Genomic DNA, 20628 nt, shown 5'->3' with positions numbered 1-20628 from the left:
ACAGTAACATCTAAAAGCATTTATTTTCTGGAAAAAAAAAATTAAATATGATCAAGAGAATAGGCATACTTTAAACTACATAAAAAATAAGTTGTCCTCAACACAACCTACAGAGGTTTCACTCAAAGCCTAAAACCAGGCTTTAACCCAACGGAAAACTGACAGAAGTACAAAATATATTTCATTGTAAAAGATGGAACAAAATCCTGAACACAAACTTGTATAGTAATATTTCTTTTATGCATTCCAAAGACTTGAGCAGTTAAAAAACAAAATGGTAATTCAAAACCAGCTCGGTTTATGACCCCTGGACCAGGGGACGAGGAGGCAAACAGAGCATAGAACACAGTCTCTAGAAATGTCTGAAAATTCAAATTAGTCCGAGAACACACTGGAAATTAATCAAAAGGCTTTCAACAGAATTACAGGTGGCGGGGGAAGAAACCAGAGAGCTTCTACCTTGCCTCGTAACGCTATAACCGAGCTAAAGCACCTAAACATACCAAAGTTAGAAACCTAAACATACCAAAGTTTATAAAATTTTGGTGCCGGCACATCCGTTTATACATTAATGTTCCCATATTTTAACCATTTGCTGCAATTTTTAACTGGATATTCCAAAAATTTTAACTGGAAAGCTGCACATAGGTATTTACAAAAAAAATTATAATAAACCGTTTTAAGTAAGTTTGGTGAGCTGGGGGGGGGGGGGAAATGCAACAGAAAACACGAGGAAGAGGTCAGAAGACAGAGTAGGATTTTTCCCAGGGAATTTAATAAGCAACAATCATAATCAGATTAAAACGTTTGTAAAATGTCCATCCTGTTTTGTTTTTTTCTCATTTTTTTTAAAAACGGCTCCACAAAAGAAGCAAAGAGCAACAAACACAAAGGGAAAAAAATAACATGTTTTTTGAGTAACACCTAGATACAGTGCACTTTAAATCAAGACTACAAGGTGTTTAAAACCTTCTAGGATGTCGGTGGTGGTGTGAGTGTAAGAGTGTGTGTTTGTATACTTAATGTGTGTGGGTTTGTTTTTTTTTTACGAAAGGTCCATAAATGTATCCAGGAAAGCTTTAAGAGTCAGAGGAGCATGTGCGTAGGGCTGGGAAGGTTACGAGGAAGAGTATGGCCCGTTCTCTACAGTCTTGATTTCCCCTTCACCGGTTTTCTCTTTACCTGCAAGACAAAGAACAAGTTTGATCTCGGCATCATTTTAATACCTCTGCTACTGTCACAGGGATGGAAAAATCTGTCATTTGAATTGTTAAATCCATCTTGGTGGTAGTATTGTGCTGAGGGAATTTGAACCTGAATGAAATCCTGGTTACATCCGTGTAAACCAGCAATTCAAAGTCGATTTTACATGATGTGATCCATCACAGAAGGTTCTGTGTCAGATATTCTGTGACAAACCCAACTCACTGCCAGTCTGCCTGCTCTCTCTCCACTGTTGGGCTCTCCCCTGCTTGGGAACCTGGCATCTCCCTGGTTGTCTTTGTTGGAACTGGGTGCACTGCTGGTCTGTTCTTGTGTGAGGGGGCATCTCTCTATGTTCTTCCTGTCACAGGTTACATCCTCGGGGCTGGACTCAGGCTCCATCTCTGTGTCCCCCTGGCTGCCCAGGAGCTGGGCGACTGTCCCTACTGCTGCTCTCCCTGTGTCTTTTCCTGGCTCCCTCTTTCTCACCTTTTCACTCTCACTGCTCACAAATGGCCACCTACTGAGAGAGAGGTTCATATCTGAGGGATAATGGGATGTTGTTCTTTACCTATTACTTAAAAAGACACAGACTGGGGATAAACTTTGAGCAAATAGTCATCTGCCAATAAAACAAAGTTATGATTAGCCAAGCTAATAATGCAAATTCCACCTTTGTGTCGTCCCTTGGCTCTGTCCTCAGCTCCTTCCTTCACTCTTACCTCTGTAAGTCAATCTGTCTCTTTGTCCCTTCGTCGTTCTGCTGCTGCTGTTTTGACATCTTGATATTGACGGATTCTGCAGACGGGTTGGAGTCCGCCGCTCTCTTCCTGCCTCTGCCAGCTCCACCCCCTGTCGGTGCCACTGCTTCCTTCTTTTCAGCTCCAGGAGTGGCAGCTGTTTTAGGTGGACGACCACGTCTCTTCACAGGCGACGCTTCTGTCCCGGCATCGGGGGTTGCATTTAGACTCGGCTCCTCCTGAAAGACGGACACAAAAAGCTCAGTTAAGAAAACGCTGCTCTATATTGGAGAATGTGTGTAGTATCAGTTGACATCTGGTTGTTGCTTATGAGCTGTTACCTTCTTCCCGTCGTTGTTCTTAATCGTTGGGTTCTCATTGTTTTCCTGTACTCGGCTCTCTGGTGACTCGATGGCAGCGTTGCTGTTACCACAAGACACATAAAAATAATCAATCAGTTGTAATAGTCAGTTTTCTGATAATGTGTATATGTGAGGGAATGTGCGATTACCTGTTCTTGTGGATGGTTGAGGAGCTCAGTGGAGAGGAGTTGGTGCTGGTGTTGCTGGCTGTGTCTGAGACTGGGGTGGCCTTAGTTAAGATCCGCTTCCCTGGTACCGTCAGAGGTTTGTTCACAGTCGCCAACACTGGAGCAGGTTTAGGCTAAATACAGAAAGGGAAGGAGGGGTGGGCTTCAGTATACCACTCCAGTCTGCATTAATGTTCTACATGTAGCACTTACTTAGAAGTAGTACAGTTTGCAGTTTTTATGAAATCAGAAAGTTTCTTACTGACCTTCCCACTGAGCAGCTGTTGTCTCATCTCTGTCAACAGATACTCTTTATCATTTTTGAAGTCCTGTTAAGAGATGTATTACAACAGAAAACTTGATTAATAAACTGCTCCACCACAAATATCAACCACAAAGTAGGGATGCACCCATTTATCTGCAGAACTTCACTATTAGCCAATTCCACCTTGTGGTCTCTTGATGGTTAATTGGCGAATAGAATAACGTGTTGGTTATTGCTGCTGTGTATCTTCTCTAGCTGCAGATTCTGAGCAAGTCCAGTACTGTAACCACCCATAACAGCCACAGTCAAGTGAAAAGTTGTATGAATTTGTGATCATTCAAAGATTAAAGCTTGTATGACGACTTTATAACGATTTTTAAGATGAAGATTTACATTTCCCAAGCAAAAAGGGGAAATAAATAACAAAAACAATTTGGCCAATAGCTAATGCAAAAAAGATTTCAGTTATATTTTACAATCGCTAAGTCCCTGTGTGTGTAGGTGGGTTGGTGTGTTTATTGCCTTGTCTTGTAAGATGAAGAACTTTGTAGGTAAGACAGGGTCCTTTGGAGAATCCAGGTGACATGCAGTGCTCTTGTTGGCGATGACGAAGAGAGCGACATCACAGACGATATACAGCTTCTGTAACCATGCCAACACAAGAAACACTGTTAGGATACAAACTCAGTAAGTCATCGTTTGTTAAAAAATAGCCCCCCTCCATTAACATACAACTCTTTGGACAATGTTTTGCTTCAAATCATGCAAACTTCTATTAAACTTAATTTTGGCAGGTTATCCCCGTTCTTTCATTTATTTATCAATGTGTGTGTGTGTGTGTGTGTGTGCACCTCATTGGCCTTTGCATCCTCAGGACACTGTGCATCCTTGGTCTGTTTGATGTTCTCCACCATCTTCCTAAGAAAGGCGTGACTGTTGTTCTCGTTCTTTGTCATCAGCACTTCCAGCATGAACCACAGGCATCTAAACAACATCAGAACACACAATAAACATGCTGTACATCACTGCTGAGTTCATGTGATTATTCAAGCATTTTTAGAGTTAAAATTATAAATGTTGAAACAGTGAAAACAAAATAAAATAATTGACAGCTGTATAAGACAGAAAACCAACTCACTCTTTGATGTCTTTGAGCTGATCATACTCCTGTGGTTTTGTGAAGTCTGGGTCGTGAGCCAGAAGGTGGATCATATAGGGAACGACATACTCAGGAAGGAGGGTGATGAGTTTTTCTGAAAGAGAGAAGAACTCATTTTAATATAAGGTAACAGAACTTCTGAATCACAAGTATCCAAAGAACAAACCATTCATAAATAACAATACCACACTTCCATCATATTTTACACATGGTTTTTGCTTGAGGTTTGACTGGGGCTATTATATTTCTGCAGTCGTGCTCTGAATTCTACTGCTACAATAGTTTAATGACACTTAACTGGAAGAATGGGGCCACCATAGTCTACATGGTTCAATAAAGAAGATGATACGTGTTCTGTAATGTCAGGATGTGTAATCAAGGAGCACGTGAGGTTTCAGGAACACTGACCCTGAGCGAGTGGGTTTTGTTTGATGAACTCTCTGCGGACGGAGATGTTTTTGAGGAGGCACTGTCGGGCGTGGGCGCGGCGCTCCTTCACCGGGTCCTTGGCACACAGGGCAAACACCGCCAAGTACTCGAGGGGAAGCACCAGTTTGACAAGAGCCAGGTGCAGCTTCTGAGCAAAGATCTGACGAACCTGGTAGCACTCATCCTGCACACAGAGCAAGAAACAGTGGAGTGAAACTCAGTTGACAACTCCGATACAAGAGTAAAGAAAATGTTTACTGGCTATTGATAATATTTCTGTCTCCATTAAAACTAGAAAAACAGGATGTGAAGGTGAGACTGACATTGATTACAAGGCCGCAGAGCTGAAACTGTTCAGGAGTGATGATGTCATGGTAACACAGCTCCTGGGCTAACTTCATAATGGCTCCACCTGCGGCCAGCCTCAGGCGAGACATGTCTGATTTACTGCGAAGATGAAGGAAGAACAAAGCAAAAGTGAATAACAAAGAAAGACTACATTTATAACTTATTAAACGAATGAATTTGTTTTTCCCAAGAGCCATTAGCTTCCATATGACTCAGCACAGTGGTCTTTAACCTCTGATCTACCTGATCTTCTTCTGCTCTGTGAGGTCTCCCTCGCTGACCAACATGGCCGACAGCAGACGGAGGGTGGAGTTTGCCGACTTGGATTGGTTGTTCTTCATTCCTAATAACCAACGCACCAGCAGCTTGATGGCCTGCACCTGTGGTAAGAGGAAGGAAGGAAATAATCAGAGAAAGTGATCCTCCTATGTCTTTACAATCAATCTTCCTTTTTTAAAAGTTTCTTTATACAATCCCCACCACACAACACTACATTATGGATGTGCAATAGTGAAGTATACAAATGACACACATTGGACTTAGATGAAATAAATAAAGATGTTGTTTACCTTAGCGAGAACTTCAGGTGAGACTTCCTCATCAGTGGTCCACAGCTTCCCATTCTTGTTTCCCACCGACTGTAGATACAAAGGGCATGACAGTCACGATGTGCAATAAATGTGCAATAAATGAGCAATAAATATACATGTTAATAGGTTGATCATCACATACTCTGTCATTCATGAGCAGGTCCTTCACGATGAAGTTAGCCACAATGGACTTCATCGGTGAAGCAAACTGATCTGGGGCCAGCATGGAGATGTGGCCAAGTGACACGAGGGGAGTGATGAGCTGTTCTGGGACGTCTGCGTTCAGACTACGTGAGAGAGGCTGGGGGTGAGGGACAACACATGGTCAGGACATCTGAACAAGAACAATACAAGCTGACGTGATAAAACAAAAAACATCTGTCTGGAACCAAAGATAGATCAATGCAGGTTCAGTTGGGAAAAGGTCTCCTACCTCAAAAATCTGTGCCAGCTGCACTTCCTTGTTGTTAAAGATGGCATGGATACAGTGGACCGCCTGCTTGGCCTGGTGAGGTGTTCCACGCTTTGCTTTCTGATGCAGGACGGGAATCAGCGTCCTGATGGATAAAACAGATATCAAGCATAAAAGCAGACTCTTTATTTAATTCATTCAACATCTGGACTGGAGCCGACGCATGTATCACACAGGTTGACTCTTTAATTGTTTAAAAATAAACCTTTTATAGTCTGATTAGGTAGAGATTTTAATGTAGATATACTTTTGCCTGAGAAAAATTTTAAACACAAGCACAACATATAATCTGAATTGATCATTTGCACATGTTCACTTCATATCAATTTCTCTTTTCATAGTTCTCTTACGATTTTATCTGTTGTAACTCCGCCTCGATCTTTTGTCCAGTGTTTCTGAAAATCTGTATCGCTGCCTCTGCCACTTTGTCATCCTCCATCTTCAAACACTGTAGCAGAGACTCATAGGTCTCTGCTGAGTGGAACGCCGTGGGGTGGGTAAATGACAGGACCTAGACGGCATGAAATGAGGTCGATATAGATTACTTTCTCACATTCATTCATCAGATTACGTATCAGGCAAATATGTAATTCAGCCCTAAACCACAACAGTAGTGATTATTTTCGGTAAAGCTCTTGCCCATACACAATAATTTGAAACATGAAGGTGAACTTTCCCAGACTTGAAACCTGTGTGCTTGGTCTGTGTTGTGTACCTTGAGAAGCTCCAGGCCCGAGCGGATGGCTGTGTCAGGGGTAACACCCTCCTCGTCATCATCAGCTGTGCCCTCAGTGGACTTGTTGAGCAGCTTCACCAGAGCACTGAAACAAAATACAGTTCATACCATCTTTATATTAAACTCATCAAAACCTTTGGGTTTACAGACAAAACTAAGTGCTATACATAGTAGAAAGAAAGAAAAATAATTAAAAAAATTGTTATACTGCAAAATTTAAGCATTTGTCATTTGGTACTAATTCTTCCTTTGTCATGGTGTTTTTCCATAAAGCAGAAAGGGTTAATTGTGTGCCCTGACTGGGGCCTGCAGTTACACCTCACCCCCACAAGGTGTCTCAATGAATGAGAGGCCTATTTGTGCTGTTACACAATGACACAGACAGAATGTTCATAAAGCTCACTATCACCTAGATGGGGAAACACTGCTGGTTTGCCTCCGTTTGGTGTATTGCGCAATAGTACACTCACATATAATGGAACAACATTTACTATGAATTTTGGGGCCTTTCAAATGTTATCAATAATACTGTTGTCTGGAGTAAGACTTGTTTTCTGACCTGATGGCCTCAGAGTCGATGTGGACGGGAGCAATTCGCTCCAGCAGGAACTTGACCATCTCCAGGAAGGGGTTGGTGGGCTGTTTGGGGAACGTCAGCTTACGAGTGATCTCTCTCTGCACACAGTACAAACAGAAATACCGTAAATAATAAAATTCATGGATTTGTGCTGATATCTGCAGACCCTTTTACACCAAGGTTTGTATTAACACATCTGAGAACTTTCACAAATTACAGTTTCATATTCTGACAACTAAAATTCAAACCAAGATCTAATAGGAATTATTTTCGAATAAATCCAATACTTTAAGATACTTTTCCTGTTTCCTGATTTAATTTCCTACTGATACCATACAAACCCATTTTTTTTATGTGACTACCTTGAAAATACAGATAAATTAAAGTTATTTCAGTACATATGTATGGCAAGGTGTAGTGAGAAGCAGGGAAGAAATTAGGCTCAAAATCAAACTTTAGCTTTGTTAAAAAGAGAGAGAAAGACTGGTTGTCTGTCTGTGAGTCTAGGATGGATGAGTATTCAGTGTCCTCTCACCACACAGATCTCAGCCTGTTTGCAGGAGCATGTCGGGCTGATGAGCATCTCCAGCTGCACTCTGAGCTTCTCGTCCTCACCGAGAACCTGGTTGAACCTCTTCATGAAGTCCTGAGCCTTTCCGGCATCCGGCAGGTTCTCTGGAAAGACCAAACAGAATGATAAGAATGCCGCTCACACGATTACTTTTGAAGCAATGATTCTAAAAGCTGTTTATCGTGGTGTGTTTTCAACTTACTGGAGATACTCATCAACTTGCCAAACATGGCGGTGTTATTGGCCTCGGACTGTCAGGGGAAAGAGTGACAAGGGATTGGTTTGATGAAACATTGGCCTTAAACGACATGGAGGAGACGGACAGCTTTGAGTGCGAGCTCACCAATGGCAGCTTGTGAAGGTCCAGCAGCTCTTTGACGAGGCCTCGGAGCATGTTCTGACACTTCCACATCTCATTCAGAGCCCTGAGAGAACAGAACAAACAGACAGAGGAGAGGCGCAAGTGAGAGGTGGCCAAACAAAACAAAGTGATCAATATCCCTTTGTAGTGACATTTGGTTTCATGTTGTGTGAAGAAACTGGGTTGGGCTTGTCGGCATTTAAATACAGTACGGTTTTTGAGTTTTACTTTGGAAAATAATCTACGTTTGACTTTAGAATGGAAATGCACCAAGAAAGAAAATGATTACAGATGGACATACTAATCATGTTATGCATGGGGGATAGAAACGTTAATAGCAAACATGCATTAACATAAACAGGCCAGTAGGTATATGTGCAATCTAAAATGTGAAGCAGTGTGTAATTGCAGGTTTACTGACTTGACAGCATTTGTGTCCAGGCAGGCGTACAGGTAGTAGAGACACTTCATCTTCTCCTCTGTGTCCAGGCTGTGAGGGACCATGTACTGGGCAAAGATCTTCTCAACTAATAACCTGCAGAAAGGTTCATCACATAAATAAAAAGGGAAGGAATCAATATTATCCTCACTTCAAAATGATAAACCTGGCATTTTGTGTTTCTACAGCTATAAACAAATACAATTTAAGACATTTTGTTTCTACTTGAAATTAAATTTAAGAAAATATTGATAAAGGCATATTCGGTTCAGATAAGACTCCACTGCCTTTATTCTTCTTTGAAAAACAAATTTTATGGCCGAGATTGAATAAGATATTTTCATTACGAATATTACTGCAGCACTTTGTAGCTGTACCACCTACTGCTCATAGAAGAAAATACATTACACATCAGATGCAATGTCCTTGCTCTGATGCCTGGTTCTCTTAAAGTTATTTCAGTCTAAATGTAGAGTATGAATGTTCTCACTTGTCATCTATGCTGTTTTGATAATATATGTGCAGCAGCTTGTCTTTAATCCAGCTGATCTTCTGAGCACACTCCTTCCCGGCCTCGTGGTGTAGACAGTATTTCTTATAAAGCTGAGCCAGGCCCATCATGGCCTCCTTACGCACGCGCCACTGTAGAGGAAGTGAAGAAAAAACACATTAGTCAGGACAGGAATAAATTTAGATAAGGAAAATCTATTTTCTTGTTTTATGGTGGAGGGAATCTGGTGTTGAGGGAAATTGCTGCACTGGTCATACATAGACAAACACGTACATTGAAACTGTATGAGAACCTAAATGTTAATGTGGAACAGATGTGGTTAAGGACTCACACATTTTGTTTAAAATGTCTCAAAGGTCCATGACTGCTGATCAGCAGAATGAAGAACCTCGAGTCAACTGATCTACTGCTATCCAAAATGGCAATTAATTTATTTTCTACATGGCTCTAAAAAGAAATATTATATCTGCAGCACTGATGCACCACAAGTGAGTCCACATTTGTCTCACCCTCTTGTCCAAAGTCCTTTCCCGTACAAAGCCCAACAGCTGGTCGTTGACCAAGTTGAGGTCTTTCTTTCCGGCATTGATGATTGTCACAATGACATCATGACGGATGGCTTCCTCTGGGTCATGGGAACGCACCTTTAAGAACTCTGATTCGGTAGAAAAGAGAAAGACATGTAACCACAATATTGTCTAGAGGATAATGTGAGAGTAAGGACAAAATTTAATAGAAGAAGAGGGAAGAAGACACTCAGTGATTTGTACTGATTCAGGAACACAAACTCTAAGTAAGAGCACACCTGTTAGGTCTTTGGCCAGGTCTGGGTGGTTCATGAGGCAGTGACTGGCGAACTTTACACACTCTAGCCTCACTGGGACGTGGATGTCATTGAACCTGGAGTAAAATAGCAGTTACACATACAATTCAGCTGAGTCGTGATAAATTACATTTCAGTGTCTTTAAGAACAGAAGTAAATGTTTTACAAGGAAGACCACTCCCTCTTTGTGTGCTTTCTTATTGAATATGCACATCACTTCAAGTATTAAGTTATTCAGCTGACTGAGAGTTCCTTCTGGTTACCTCAAAGGACAAACATTTTTATAATATCTTTTCACTCTCAGTCCCAAGATATGTTGCTCGTGTTTGTCATGATTGAAACAAATCGGCTTAATTAATATCAGAGTGTGTATGTTTGTGTGCACACATGTTACTCACCGTCCTAGGAAGCACTGCCACAGTGGTCTGTTCTGTGAAGCCAGCTCCGAGTCTTTGGACCCAAACAACTTAGCGAGCAACCGTACAACAGCCAGACGCTCCTCGCCGTCATTGCTCTGCAAGCACAGAACACATTTTATTTTACACAATTATTTTACAACTGATTAGATATTGCTTTCAAAAGAACGGGATGGACGGATAGCTAACCTTAAAACATATTACCTCCTGCTAAGGCTGTCATAAGTGCGGAAGGTTTAAAAACGATTCATATTACAAAACAATATCAGTCAATGGAACATCTTAGGCAATGCATCAACGGAAACTGTTGGTCTGAGATGCGGACGACCATTTTTGGGGTTGTGTGTTTGTTGTATACCTTAAGTTTGAACTCCAGCTGTGGCATGACAGAGGTAAGCAGCATTGGGTCGATGGCAAACAGCTCCTGGATGAGGTCAAAGACGTGCTCTGATAGGTCACTGACTGATGACTTGCCCATCACTAAAACCTGATTGAAGAACTATGGAAGAATAAAATATATACACTGTTAGAAAAAATCCAATCTATGTTGACATTGTTCCGAGAAACAACAACACAGGGTAAAACTGAGAATAAATATTTGAGACATGAGGGGAAATGAATAGACAGCTGGATGCTACTTACATTTGCAATGCACGTCTCTATGGTCTGGACAGTTCGCTTCAGAAGAGTCTTGGCAAGGTCGTATGCTTGCTTGTTCAAATTCTGTTAGAAGTAAAGTTAAACACTGATTAGTTCCTTCAATCTTGTACTCGAACAACAGATTCACAGAACTTCCCAGGTTTTGGTCGGTGATGAATATAGTCTCGCTCAGCCAGACAATCTACACAGTTCCTGTGGCAGTATTGGAAAATGATCCGTCTGAACCTATTATCATTCTTGTTTGTTTGCATTTCTCTAAACCAAAAAAAAATCATCTTGAGATTCAGTGTTGATGTTTCTGGCATTTCAGATGCACCTCATCTTGTTTTGGTGCAACATTTGCGTGAGAGGAGGTTGTTACTGTGATTAAAATGGCTAATTCCCAACAAAAAATGGTACAAGTATCAGACGCATGTCGACTCTAATTTTTCTGTACAGAAAAAGAAGAGACATTATTCCTTCAAGTTCACCGTCATAAGATCCCTGAGCTCAGAGGAGGTTTATTGATGGAAAGCAAAGACAAAAAAGAGTGCTAATGAATCTCAAACTTTTAGATTTTCAGCCCAAGTCTCGCTAAGTACATTAAGAAATAATAAACAGAGGTTTTAGGCTGAAAATTATAGTTTTATCATTTGACTTTAATCCAGACTCGCAGTTTATCAGACACTACAAATAGCTCTTTTATGTTTTTCATTACAAAAAAAAACAACGCCAATACGACCATCAAGATTACACGAAACAATGAAAAATAAGTACAAATAATTAATAGTATGATAAAGCTATAAATAGATGTGTGTGTATATGTGTCTCACTTTGTGTGCAGGGATGAGGTTAATAAGGATGGTATCCAGCAGCTCCTGTGTGACTCCGTCTCCCTCCATGATGATAGAACTCATCAGATCCATCATGTGCATCTGAACCTTCTGGTTGTGGCTGTTACTGTGGAGAAAGAAGGACAGAGGCTGAGACAGACATTTTGCACTCGGGTGTTATCTGATGACATTAAGGAAGAACGAAAAAAAACAATATTAAAAACACAGAACAGTTACGGTTAGGGTGGAACATAAGAGCCTTACTTGATGACAGTGAAGAGTGATTTAAAAAGCTGGATGAAGATCTCATTGCAGTCCTCCAGTTCAAAACATATGTTGTATGACTTCACCCATGCCAGGTTCTACAGAAAAACAAAATGTTATTCCTTCATCAGCCATCAATTCAACAGTGTGCTTTCACAATCCATATTGCTGTTCTATTACACAAGTAGGACAGCAACTTGTGCTATTTTCATAAGCAATGTGCGGATTGTATTTTGATACATTTTTTGGTCTATGAAATGTCAAAAATGCTGCCAACAACCACTTCCCAAAAATCCCAAAGCATAAAAATAAAAAGCAAATCCGTCCGTTTAAGAAACCGGCATCTGAGAATATGTAGAATTTACATTATTTTTGCTTAAAAAAGGGGACAAATATTTTTGATTTATTATTTGATTGTCAAAATAGTTGCATATTATTTGTTTCAAAAGTAGTATCCCTTCTTGAGCCCGTATTCTGTTTTCTACGGATAAGCGCCTTACTTCCAGCAGGTAGAAGTATCTGTTGAACTGAGGGCTCTTGGTGTCTTCCAGCCCTTTCAGTTGTCTGGTGATGAAAAGGAAGATGTCCTGGAGAAAAAGAGGAAAAAAATTTGATGATCACAGGTTACATCACTGATGATATGTCAAAGTTGCATCAATAAACCAATGAGCATTAAATACATTTAATATTGATAAAGTAAAATAAATATTGCACATAGTGGCCTAAAGAATACAGCAGCAAGGAGTTTTTCATAATAAGTTTATTGAGTATATATACATTTGCCCAGTTTCTAACCTTGAGTTTGTCGTGGGAGGTGTAGGGGGCCTCGGGAGCATAGATCCTGAAGATGTCAGCCAGACAGCAGGCCACCAGTAGCCGTACGTCTTTGTTTGGGTTCCTGAGGAAAAACTCTGAAGCGAGATGGAGTGCTAGGTTGAGATACTGTTGCTTTTCCTCTTCAGAGTCTTGATCCATGTCCATGTAGGTCTTCACCACCATCTGCAAACAAACGCAACAAGAAAGGAGGTTGAGATGGGAAGCATTTTGATAAGAATAGTTAATAAAATGTTTTGACAACATGAAGTTGTCCAGTGTCCTCAGTGTTTTGCCAATTGCAGCAGAGGGTTTGGACAGGGTCATCTCTCTCTCTGAAATTACAAAGTAGTGATCGAGCTGGAAAATGCTGCTTCAAAAAGAGGCAAACAACCCGAAAGCCAGAGAGAATCTGCTTGAATGGCTGAATGATGAGAACTGTAACTGCTAGTTATTTTGGGGTGCTGTGGTTGTTTTAATCAACTTGGAGGAAGAGTTAGTGCCTTAAAGAAGATTTTACTATTGTGGCCACAGTTGGAATTCCATGTCATGTACCCCAATCATTTTGGAAGAAATGACTGAAAAATAAATGATTACATATTGTGGGCATCACATTTGCTTTGTAAAATAACAATTAAGGCACTAAGTCCAAAAGGAAAATAAAAACCTCAAACATTTTTACCATGACATTACTTTAAACTAGCAATAGGCTGATGAATTGACCTGGCAGATATTTACATATTGTTGGCAGGGCTCCAGAGTGCACATGCAACCAAAAGTCTGTGAAGTGCGACTAAACATTTTCCTTGGTCGCACCGGAGCGGCTAACATTTAGCCGGTGTCTCTGTATTTGATCAAGACGAATCGCCTCTCTCTACTCTAATCTGCAGAGTTTACACACACAGTCCCCGGGCCAGCCCCGCCCCCACTCACTCACACACAGACAAACGGACAGTGAAGTAGAGATAAGAGAGGAGAGCTCAGCAATGTGAACGAGTACATTTTGAATTGTGGCAACAAAAACATTTGAATACAGGGTTTCCACGACGGACTGCTAATGCAAAACGATAAGCAACCCGGCTTTATCATCAGAGCGGGAGCAGCGGTTGGTTTGTACCATGTGAGTCTCGTGTCTCGCTCCACACTGCTGACCTGCGCTCACTTTACACTTAAAACAATAAACAACAACATTAATCACAAATTATTAGGATCTGAACAGTCCTGAAGTTTACTTTGTTTTTGTTTGTTTAGCTTAAGAGTTTGCATTATTATGAGTATGTGTTATTTAAAAGACATTGAAAAATAAGTCCAACATACACACAACACGAGACACGCACGGCCAGGACATCAGTGTTTAAGTGACTGGAATGATCCAGATTCATGAGTCAACATCGATTCATAATTCATAAACGGTCAAGAAAAGGTATAATAGGTGTATTGTTGTGATCCCAAAAAGTACAGTGGAAAGTTGTGGGTGCACCTAAATGATGTGCTAGTGCACCAAAATGGAAAAGTCATGCGCACCAGTTCATCTGGAGCCCTGGTTGATCTACGGGGATCATTGCCAAGCTGACTTTTCAACAGAAACAAAAACAGCTTTCTGTGTTGGTATCTTGGTAACACAGGAGAAAAATGTATTGTTTATATTGCCTTTTAATAATGCTACTGTTTTGAACCCCCCGAAGTATCAATATCCCCATCGAAACTCATCCATCCCATGGCTGGTTTCAATCATGTAAGTGAACAAGAAGGACCTAAAGACCATGGCCTCAAAAACACAGAAGCAGCAACTAACATTTTCTTATGCACCCGGGGAGTAATTTTTGCTAGAATGGATGGGATGCCATCTTAGATCACTGGGTCCAGTTTCCATACTACATCCACTGTTTATCGGGATGCGATTAGAATGTTATGGTAAAAGAAGAAACAAGAAGTCGGATGCAATAACTGATATTCACTGCAGTTTAGGAAAGAGCCATTATAATCGGACCACATCATTTATAAGTCACTTGTGACTTAAGAGCTTGTCTGTAGAGAAAAGCAGAATTTGGTTCTTTCAAGGGAAAGATGAGAACCAGGAGACTCATGATGATGCAATCACCCGCATTCACTTCCTGAATCCTGATCGGGGCTGCTCAGGACACAGCTGCCAGCAGTGAATGTAAAACATTGCTAATGTTTACTGTCAGTAGTTCCCCCTGGTCATTGGTCCAAGAAAACAAATCCCCCTGGTCTTACTTTTCACTATTGCTGTCCCTCCTTTGTAGTATTTTCTGCAACTAAGGAACTGATTGCAGATTAAAAATCGACTTCCTGTTTACACTGACAGGAGCATGCCCCGTGTACAAGAATGGACATGTGATATCCATCAGGTGTTGGTATATTGAAGTAAATACTTTTGATTAGCAGCTAAGACGCTTGGCTGGACAGAAATTATTTTAGTATCAAAATGCTGTTTTTAAACCAACGCGTATTAGGGTTGGAGAAGTCTGAGAGAAAGAGTTAGAGTGTGTTTCAGAGTGAGAGATTGCACATTGAAGCACAGCAGTGGAGCTGGCTCAACAGCCAGGCAGCCAGCTGGGGTGGGGGATGGGCCAACAGCCCCAGCAAACTGCAGAGCACCACACTCACTCCTACACACATATACAAACACACTTCTACTGGTCTTCACAGAAACAGTCACAACACAGCCGGTGGAGACAGGCGAACACTACAGATCCAAGTGTGTGAGCCAGCTGAGCAGCAGCGTGTGCATGCATCTCTGAACCCACTGCCTTCCCCATCAAATAAGATGTCAACCTGGGGCAGACACTAATCTTGAGAGTATAAGTGACATGTGTTCAACTGTCTACAAGATGTTCAGTCAAATGTTCACCACAATTTAACGATGCAATTCAGGCAAGCAGCTCTGATATCAGCTGATAAACTCAAAACCAACAACCATTTCCTCCCACAAGAGCAGATATCTTGAGTATGTGAATGCTGCAAACTGTCTGAATGCTGCACTGAGCCCTCAGGTTCAGCCTGTTTCACTCTGTCAAAGTTATTACTGACCTACAAAAATGTATTTATCGTTATTTATTATCGGAGATAATAATAAAAACTGCAACTCTTGAGAACTGTACCTTGCCGCCCATCCCTGTGGCATTACTGCTCATCACTGACTGCCTTTACCCATCAACTAATCAAACTATTCAAATTTGGCTATCAGGTACGTGGCAGGTTCTGACTAATGTTGACTAAGTTTCTACAATTGTCATGTGGGCTGAATAGCATCAAATGTTGCTGAAAACTGTGCCAAGAAAGTTATGTTTTTGTTTTGTTAGTCTGTTAATTAGCAGGATTATGCTAGAACTACGGGCAGACTTGTGGTATGGGTTCGGATCTTTCTTTTCAATTTCAGAGCAGATCCAGGAAATTTGTCTTACTTTGCAGCATATCGCACAAAATGTATTCAATCAATAGCAGTGGCCGGGCGGGACATGCATGGACATCACTCTCACACACATCAGATTCCAAGTACACAGGTACATAGACTAAAGAGTGACAAGTTCTCATGTGTGAGAGAGAACTGCAGGATACGGTTATAACGCCCTGTCATAACGGCGCTAGCCACCATGCTAACTGCGGTGGTAACAGCGCATCACTACTTTAATTCCACTCCTCTATCATGACACTGTTTCTCAAATACCGTCAGGTTAGAAGCAAACACTGGGGAGTAGTTAGTATCGGGAGTCCCTGCTGACAGTGTGTGGAAGCTGGGGTTGAAGCTAGCTGCCTCCGTGTAGCCTCAAGCTGTGGAATCAGCAACACAGTTCGGAAACAAGACCGGGGAACCGCTGCGCTAAGAAACGATTACATCAGCATTTTGACCCGCTGGGTGTCACTTTCTTTTATTTAGTTGCGATCGTACTGAGGTAGGCTTCTCTAAGCTCGTCTTCCGTTGCGCCACCTACTGTTCTGGCGGAGAATTGTTGTCAGCACCAACAGCCTTTCGGACAACTATAAATGAAAAATTGTCCGTCAGGTCCGTCCGGCCGTAACGGATTCGGAGTAGCATACTGGACCCTTAACAGCACAGCTGCGGCTGAAACAATTGGGTCTGACCGGCTCTATATGGACAGTAACAACTTTATGGGGCTAGCAAGAGCATGCAAGTAAGCATGCAGCAAATAGCGCTGTTCCTATCTATACAATGCAGCAATGGAGAAAAAGACCAAGTAAGAGATATTGTATTCATTATTAAACTATGGCAGGTAAAATGAGGGTGTGGGGGGACGCCACCGTCTAGATATGTAATTGGAAAGATTGCTTAGACATTAGCCTTAGCAGGGGGAGTGCTCTATCAGAGGATCCTTCAAGATGAAAAGCCAAATGATTCCAACCTCACTTGTGACTTAACTTAAGGCACAGTAGGTATGGGAAATTAACTTGGAGAGAATTATCACCGCATTCTACAGTTCCCTTCTGAACTTGTTCATTCTCACTACTCTCTTGGTGTCAGTATTTCCAGTGAACACATCGTACACTGTCTTGCCAGCACTAAATGGCAGAAGGACACAATTGGTGACCGGGTCCATGTTCAGAAGTGGTATTAACATGCGTTTTGAGAGATCTGATCACAAGTGGGCAGTTCTTGGTTTGTCTGTTTAAAGCTGGCATTAAAATGCATCTCTAGTGAACCCTAGTGATCAGATCTTGCTTCCCTGCCCTTTATGCAAATTACCTACGTCATGTCTGTACACAAAGACCAAACAGTATTTTAAACCAGTCCTACAAAACAGATCTGTCTGTGGTCAATGTTATGTGTGTGTGTCGGCATGAAAAGCAAACTGTAGAGAGTCAGACAATCAAATTGTATTATGTGGTTTTTGTGATTCGATCACAAGTGATCCAATGACAAGTGATCCGATCACAAGTGAACATCTCCATGTACAGATGTGAAGACACTCAGAATAAATAGCGATCTGATCAGGCAAGACCACATTTAGAGGTGGTCTGGGTCACATGTGTGGACGCAAACCTGTCCTGAGGCAACATATGAAGGACCTCCTAATCAGCTGACTTCCTTTCTTTTTTCTCATTGATTTGTTTGTAAGCACCACCACAATATCAGAATTGATCGCCACATAATGATAGATATTTTCCTTATATTGGTAAAATATTTCTGATCTAAATTGTGTCCTCAATTTGTCTCGAGTTCATGCAAAATACCAAGAGTTGTCTACTTTTGGTCGGAAAACTAACTCAGGACAAATGATAACACCAGTTAGAAACTTAACGTGAGGACACCTCTAGACTCTGCCTGCTCGGCTGTCATGTTATTCTGCTAAATGTACAGCAAACAGTGCTGAAATATTGTAAACAATGGAGTTCATTAACAGTGCATATCTAACAACACATGCCAAACAATTAAACTGAAATCCGCAAACATCAGCTGATAAAGTTGGCCTACTCACTTGTTTGTCAAGGGGAAGCCGCAAACACTACAGAGCGTATTTTATTGAAATTAGGTGGGTGTGTCAGCCGAGGAAGAACACAGTGACTTTGGAGCAGATTGAATTCAGGGACCGGGACCTGGAGTTAGTTTCGTGGGACATTTTTGTGAATTTTCAATAAAACAAACTCTCATATAGGTGTTCCAACTGGATTAAGATCTGGTGACTGCAAAGTCATAATATATGATTCCCATCATTCAGTGTTCCCCCCGTGACGTATTATGGGGTGATTATTATTCTGTTGACTAAGTTTTAAGGTTCTATCTCTAGATGTTACGCATCTGTACTTTGAATTAAATATTGAACATACGGTTAAACTGATTTTATTCCTCCGACTGCTTGAGTTCAACAGAATGTTGAATATTATCAATTACTAGAGTGCACATGTTTTCTTCCATCTGTCCTTGTTTTTATATCATGGAGTAAAAAAAGCTTTACTGTTCCATGATTGCTTATTTGTAATCACAGTTTGGGATAGACCAATTGTTCCTGGCTTATGGGAATATGACTAAGGCCTGGAAAAGTTGGAACCTTCGGCTTCTTGAGGCCACTATCTCTTGTTTTGTATCATGCCAAGCTCGGGTTTAAGGACATCATAATACTGTGGTAGTGATAAGGTGATCATGAGTGTTGCTGTACAGACAGAAAGAAAGCAGAGGAATGGGGAAACAGGCTGCCATAAGCCTGGGGCCTCTTATTACTTAATAGCCTGTAGTAGACAAAGTTAGAGAGGTTTGGTACAGGGCCAGGGGCTGGACACTGTGAGACCAGGCGTGTAGGCTTCGAGGAAACATGTGGTGAGAGCAGGGAACCGCATCAACATACCTTCAGTCGCTTGACCATCTCATCGTTGCTGATTTTATCCGTGATCTCCTTTACTCCAGGCGGGTAGGTGATCTTTCCGTCCCCCGCCGGTTTCTGCTGTTGCGGGAACTCCATGCTTGTTGATCTACAATCCACACGGTCTTCTACTGGCCTCTATGGGTCGGAAAACAAAAGTTCAACACAACCATGCTACCCGCACTTACCCACAAAAACTCGTTTTAAGCACCATTGTCATTCACCAATCACCAGTGTTTACCCACTAAAATGGGCCAAACCGCGAGTCAACATTCAACGACATCCCGATCCGGAAAACTTCCCAAAGAGAAAGCCTCCATTAAACCAGCACTGTACATATTATTAGCTTATATGCTAAAATTGCCCCAGCTAAACATCAGCTCCATGTTTTTCCGCAAATGTCTCGAATCAAACGCCGTGTGGCCCCGGGAACGAGCCCCGCTGTCACGTCGCTAACCCTCCGTGGATGTACCCTGCTCATGTGTTGTAAACCCACTTTGAACCCGCCGCGGTGGGTCCACTGTCACACGGGTTCTCAAACAAGCTAGCTGGTCGCAGTGCAAACATGGTTGGCTAACGGCTAACATTTTGCGGGAAGGAAGTCGTGTTAGCAGCGAGCGGGCTAGTGCACGTTAGCCGAGCGAGCTAACCCCAGCTAGCCCACTCCGCCTAGCCTAGGCCTCAAACTACTCTGGTACCCATCACATCTCCGGCTACACACAACCACAGAGGAAGTGAAGTATATAGCGACCGCTGCCTTGCACCGCCGTGCTCCTGGTCGGCTGGCGAGCTGCTGGACCCACGCTACTACTTTGTAAAGTTTCCAAACGACGCTTATTTACTTGTTACGGTCTTTTCTCAACTTCGACGCATCGCTCCCCGGCGGAGAAGAGCTGCTGCTGCTACCGTCGCCCTGAACCCTCCTCTCGCCACCAACTTGCCCCCGCGGAGGCTTTCTACAACACCGCAGCGAAACGCAGGAATTAGTCGGTTCCCGGACACACAAGTGCAGCCGAACCCGTCCGACACGTTCCCCCGGCGTCCCCTCGCCAGTATTTACCTCTGAAGTGGGCCGTGTTAATTCATTAGTCTGACACAGGTTGGCTTTAGTTTTTCGGCACAAAGCTCTGTCCGTCCAGTCAGTGCTGTCTGAGTGAAGACCTGGTGCAGGGCGCCCCCCTCGGTCTCTTAGGAGTACTGCACCACCGCGGTCATGGCGGGAGGAACAAACAGCTCCTTCAGTGTTGCCCTTCGTCGTTTAGTTTCTTCAGCTCAATGAGGAATTTATTCTTACTGTATCTCCCGTAGCTGCCAACCTTGTGGCCTGTGGATACATGACATAATTTCACAGAAGATAAGATATAAAAAGATCATAATTTATTAGTCCCACAATGGGGATAATAGCAAAATTACAGCAGCAAGAGTAAAAGAAAATAGGCATCCGCAAGTAACAATAAGTAACAGGCCATACTTAAAGGTTCTGTGTGAAAAAAACTGAAAAATATGTGAAGTGTGAGAATATGTACAGTGAATGGATTGCACATGAACCATTGTACTGCACAGAGTGAATA

The 20628-nt window shown here is 42.0% G+C and overlaps 1 protein-coding gene across 3 annotated transcripts; it reads right to left on the bottom strand.

Moving 5' to 3' along the window:
* Positions 1-4: 4 nt before the first annotated feature.
* Positions 5-20195, bottom strand: pds5a (PDS5 cohesin associated factor A). Of its 3 annotated transcripts, none has more exons than XM_061067504.1 (33): positions 20118-20195; positions 19043-19195; positions 12702-12905; positions 12407-12493; positions 11907-12004; positions 11643-11769; positions 10813-10893; positions 10529-10669; positions 10153-10268; positions 9736-9830; positions 9440-9585; positions 8910-9061; positions 8402-8515; positions 7963-8044; positions 7822-7870; positions 7584-7723; positions 7031-7146; positions 6451-6556; positions 6086-6246; positions 5697-5820; positions 5406-5564; positions 5243-5311; positions 4917-5053; positions 4649-4772; positions 4305-4509; positions 3876-3990; positions 3589-3721; positions 3260-3379; positions 2739-2801; positions 2455-2606; positions 2285-2366; positions 1926-2182; positions 5-1182 (listed from the first exon to the last, which is right to left on the bottom strand). In XM_061067504.1, exons 2-33 carry the CDS (start codon positions 19154-19156, stop codon positions 1179-1181), a joined length of 3873 nt encoding a protein of 1290 aa, XP_060923487.1. In that variant the 5' UTR covers positions 19157-19195; positions 20118-20195; the 3' UTR covers positions 5-1178. The 3 variants fall into 3 exon arrangements, with proteins under 3 accessions (XP_060923487.1, XP_060923488.1, XP_060923489.1); XM_061067505.1 differs by lacking the exon at positions 20118-20195 and adding an exon at positions 19900-20011; XM_061067506.1 differs by lacking the exon at positions 5-1182 and adding an exon at positions 1189-1726.
* Positions 20196-20628: the final 433 nt, after the last annotated feature.

The sequence above is a fragment of the Limanda limanda genome, chromosome 2, assembly GCF_963576545.1.
Source record: "Limanda limanda chromosome 2, fLimLim1.1, whole genome shotgun sequence".
NCBI lineage: Eukaryota > Metazoa > Chordata > Actinopteri > Pleuronectiformes > Pleuronectidae > Limanda > Limanda limanda.
This window is presented reverse-complemented; position numbering and strand designations above follow the sequence as displayed.